A 5,136-nucleotide genomic window follows, 5' to 3' on the forward strand; every position below is an offset into this window, starting at 1 on the left:
AAAAAAAAAAAAAAAAAAAAAATTAGCTGGGCATGGTGGCAGGCGCCTGAAGCACAAGAATCACTTGAACCCAGAAGACAGAGGTTGCAGTGAGCCAAGATCACGCCACTGCACTCCAGTCTGGGTGAAAAAAAAATGCTGCTACTTGGGAGGCCGAAGCAGGAGAATCGCTTGACCCTAGGAGACCAGAAGCTGCAGTGAGCCGAGATCTCGCCACTGCGTTCCAGCCTGGGCAACAGAGCAAGACTCCATTTCAAAACAAGAAAAGTGGCGGGGTGGGATGGGAGTAAGCAGTTTGAATCGATATTCTCTAAAAATATACAAAAGGACAATAGACATATGAAGTTTCAAAGCCACAAAGAGATATTAATTCACGTTCACCAGGATGGCTATAATCAAAATATATATAAATGGTACAGTGACACTGGAAAATGGTCCTGTGGTTTCTCAAATTATGACCAGCAATTCATACTCACAGGTATATACCCATGAAAAATAAAAACATATGTCCACATAAAAACTTCAACATGGGCCAGGCCTAGTGGTTCACACCTGTAATCCCAGCACTTTGGGAGACCAACGCAGGCAGATCACAAGGTCAGGAGTTCAAGACCAGCCTGGCCAATGTGGTGAAACCCCATCTCTACCAAAAATACAAAATTAGCCAGGTGTGGTGGCAGGTGCCTGTAATTCCAGCTACTCCGGAGGCCAAGGCAGGGAACCCAGGAGGCGTAGTTGCATGAGCCGACATTGTACTACTGCACTCCAGCCTGGGCAACAGAGCAAGACTCTGTCTCAAAAACAAACAAAAAAACTTAAACATGAATACTCACAGCAACATTTGTAGTAGCCAGAAAATAGAAGCAACTAATGAATGAATAAAATCTGGTATATTAATATAATGAAATACAATTTGGCAACGAAACAGAACAAGTACTGAAACATGCTACAACATGGGTAATCCTTGGAAACATTATGCTAAATGAAAGAAGTCACCCACAAAGGACTACATATTATGACTCCATTTATACAAAATGTCCAGAATAAACAAATCCATAGAACAAATGTGGACTACAGGTAGCCTAGGGCTGGCAGATTTGGGGTGAAATGTAGAGTGACTGCCAATGTATACAAAATTTCTTCTGAGGGTGATATTTATACAACTGTGAATAATAAAAACTACTGAGTTATACACCCCATGAGGCTATTAATTTTTTTTTATTGAGACCAAGTCTCTGTAGCTTGCGCTGGAGTGTGGAGTGCAGTGGCATGACCTTGGCTCACTGCAGCTTCCACCTCCTGGGTTCAAGTCCTTTTCCTGCCTCAGCCTCCCAAGTAGCTGGGATTACAGACATGCGCCACCACAGCCAGCTAATTTTTGTATTTTTAGTAGAGATGGGGTTTTGCCATGTTGGCCAGGCTGGTCTCAAACTCCTGACCTCAAGCAATCTGCCCTCTTTGGCCTCCCAAAGCACTGTGATTACAGGCATGCGCCAACACACCCAACATATTTTTTATTTTTATAAAGATGGGGGTCTCAGTATGTTGCCCAGGCTGGTCTCAAAGGCCCAAGCAATCTGCCCACCTTAGCATCCCAAAGTGCTCGGATTACAGAAGTCAGCCACTGTGCCTGGCTGGCTGTTTATTTTTAAAAACTACTTGCACACACAAAAAAACTAAAAAACAAAATAAATAAACAAAAACAAAACAAAAAACTACTTGCACACTCATGCACATACAAATACACTAAAGAATACCTTCAGAAGTATTTCAGCTAAAGAGCCAATCATATGCAGGGCTCCATCTTTTTTTCGAGGGTCAGCATTTGGTTCTGTAAGAATCTGGTAACAAAATCCCATAGTCTTTTGCAGTACCTAGATTAAAAGAGAAAAGAACTATTATTGAATAGGCCAACAGCACTTAAAAAACACTAACAAAATGACTCATATGACATTTAAAACTGAGTGCATAGTTGAATAAATTTCTTTCTTTCTTTTTTAAGACAGGGTTTCACCATGTTGGTCAGGCTGGTCTTGAACTCCAGACCTCAGGTGATCCTCCCGCCTTGGCCTCCAAAGTGCTTGGATTACAAGCGTGAGCCACCATGCCTGGCCAATAAATTTTAAATAATATAGGAAAAGTTACCTAAACATTAAATAAGCCTACCTCTTTCCTCTTACTACAGGCTGTAAACAAAAGTGTCTGGGCGGCAGTGGTAGGAGAAATGAAATCTTCAAACACATCTAGAGAACAAGTTTAAAATTAAGACAATAAACATTAATTTCTTCACAAAAGCATTAAAAAACATACTTAATCATTACCTAAGGTATGAAAATGATCCCAGATTCCCATGTAATTTTGCAAAAGCAGAATTCCATGTCTTTTCAGTACAAATTAAGTGTTTTTGTTTGTTTGGAGATGGAATCTCACTGTGTCACCTGGGTTGGAGTGCAGTGGGGCAATCTCAGCTCACTGTAACCTCCAACTACTAGGTTCAAGTGATTCTCTTGCCTCAGCCTCTCATGTAGCTGGATTACAGGTGCCTGCCACCACACCTAGCTAATTTTGGTACTTTTAGTAGAGATGGGATTTCACCATATTGGCCAAGCTGGACGCGAACTCCTGACCTCAAACGATCTGCCCACCTCGGCTTCCCAATGTGTTGGGATTACAGGCATTAGCCACCACACCTGACCTGTACAAATTAAATGTTAATCCATGAATTCCTCCTAAGAGTTTTTCATTTTTCTTTTTTAACCCAGAACTTAGCAGTTTAAATTATATGTATGAAACACTACCGATGTGAGAATTTTCACAATAGCGTCACAAAAGTACAAGCTGCAAAAAGCACAGATGATCTGGTAAGAGGAAGGACCAATATTCCACATTATTAGCCAAATTATAATTCTTTACTTCTGTGCAGGGACTTCATGTGACTCCAGCTTCCAATGTGTTTTCTCATTTTCCACACATATGATCACCAACATAAGATCCAAAAGTATACTTGAGACATTTAGTGTTGAGGTGTAATCTTGAATATCTAACAGTTTTGGCATTCAGTAATAAAAGCTTAACAGTATTGAATTTGTGTCTGCTAAAAGTAAGATGATTATCAATAATGAATGGTCCCCAAAATGAATAGCCCCAAAAAAAGCTACACAAGGGATCAATTACATTAAAACAACAAAGAAGGGCCAGACGTGGTGTGGTGGCTCATACCTGTAATCCCAGCACTTTGGAAGGCCGAGTCAGGTGGATCACCTGAGGTTAGGAATTTGAGACCAGCCAGGCCAACATGATGAAACCCCATCTCTACTAAAAACACAAAAAATCAGCTGGGCATGATGGTAGGTGCCTGTAATCCCAGCTACTTGGGAGACTGAGGCAGGAGAATCGCTTGAACCTGGGAGGCAGAGGAGGCAGTGAGCCAAGATTGGGCCACTGCACTCAAGCCTTGGTGACGAGAGTGAAACTCATCTCAAAAAATAAAAAATAAAGAAGATACCTAATACCTCATAGGTTGGCTACACACAATCACTCTAATCTTAATTACTGACTTTTTTTTTGTTTCTAAAAAGGTGAATATTTCTTACCAAACTTCATGCGTATATATTCGTAAGGGTCTTCTTGCCAAAGTTCTTCATCGGCATCTGTATAGCACATCAATGGAAAAATAACGTCTTGGATAATACCCTGTAATTTAAAAGTTAAGAAAACAGTAGCCATCAGTTTTCAAATTTAAACCTTCAAATTTCCTCTAAGAATTAAAACCAAAGTAACACTATGATATGAATTTTAAAGCTTAATATCAAACTTCAGTAATGCATTTAATGTGTTCTAAGATCAACTATCTAACTACATCCATGTACTTCCCCTCTCTGTAACAATTATAAGATATAAGTGTACGTATCCTGCAAATAAGTAACTTAAAAATATGCACATATGTAAGTCTATAGAATTCTACAGCTCTAAATAAAGCAAATTAATTATTCATAGAAATAGGAGATAAGCCACTTATGATAGAAACTAATCTGGTGAAATAAAGTCCCTTGGTTACTCCAAATTACATGATAAAATGTAATCACAGACCAAGAGTAAGAACTTAAATCAAGTTTGAAGATAACAGTTTTGGATTAAAAAGTAAGTTGGATAGTCACAAAATACCTCTCATAACTTTATGTCAGAGTGTTCTGTCTCCTTTTTCTGCTATACTCTCAAAACACCAGAAGTAAACTAAGTAACACAACTCAACAAACATGCAAGTTTTCAACCTTTATGGCAACTGATGTTATTTCTATTATATTTGCTATAAAAACATTTCAGATAAATTATTACTTGTATATGGGGCTTCAGATTCTTCCAGGTGAGAGCATGAGAAACTCCTTGATTAATATAATTTAATGTCTGTTGTAAAACTCGAGGAGCCATATATTGCTTCTCCTTGTACTGATACAACACCTTCAATAAAACCTTGGAAAAAAAATTTTCAATCAAAAATCAATGTCCAAATGGAAATTTCAACCACTTACAAGCCAGTCAAAACAGTTAACATATATCTTAATGCCCTGGTCATCAAGAAAAACAACCGCATTCTGTTAAAAATAATTCAACTCATTTCTGATTAAGAATAAAAAGAAAAGCATATGCTGTCTTTGTTTTTATTTTTTTTTCTTTGCTAAAGACAGTGGCTCACTATGTTGCCAGGCTGGTCTTGAACACCTAGCCTCAAGCAATCCTCCCGTCTGAGCCTCCCTAAGTGCTGGGATTAGAGGTGTAAGCCATCACACTTAGCCCATATGCTACCTATTGAAAAACTACAGTATTGAGAGAAAGCCCTATCTTGTTAAAGCCATCTACTAGAAAAACCTCACCCAAAGCAGTTAACTGCCTATTTAGTATCTGTCAATAGTTCTAATTCTAATTCATGTTTCAGAACACTGGTACTTGTAGTCCACAAACCTCTAGTGGTCCCCAAGACTATTTCAGAGGATCTACTAGGTTAAAGCTACTTTCATAATGATGTTGTCTGCTTTCTTTAAAAATGCTGGGTTTTCAGGAGGCGGAGGTTGCGGTGAGCCGAGATCGCGCCATTGCACTCCAGCCTGGGTAACAAGAGCAAAACTCCGTCTCAAAAAA

General features: G+C 39.0%; 1 protein-coding gene across 1 annotated transcript in view; it reads right to left on the reverse strand.

The window, feature by feature from the left end:
* Positions 1-5,136, reverse strand: part of IPO7 (importin 7) — a 64,365-nt gene that overhangs the window by 21,798 nt on the left and 37,431 nt on the right. The window contains exons 7-10 of the mRNA XM_037728442.1: positions 4,336-4,496; positions 3,594-3,693; positions 2,167-2,243; positions 1,758-1,874 (exon numbers count right to left, since the gene is read on the reverse strand). Of these exons, the coding sequence (XP_037584370.1) occupies positions 1,758-1,874; positions 2,167-2,243; positions 3,594-3,693; positions 4,336-4,496 (455 nt within the window). The remainder of the gene's footprint in view (positions 1-1,757; positions 1,875-2,166; positions 2,244-3,593; positions 3,694-4,335; positions 4,497-5,136) is intronic.

This window comes from Cebus imitator, unplaced genomic scaffold (genome assembly GCF_001604975.1).
Source record: "Cebus imitator isolate Cc_AM_T3 unplaced genomic scaffold, Cebus_imitator-1.0 Scaffold265, whole genome shotgun sequence".
Classification (NCBI taxonomy): domain Eukaryota; kingdom Metazoa; phylum Chordata; class Mammalia; order Primates; family Cebidae; genus Cebus; species Cebus imitator.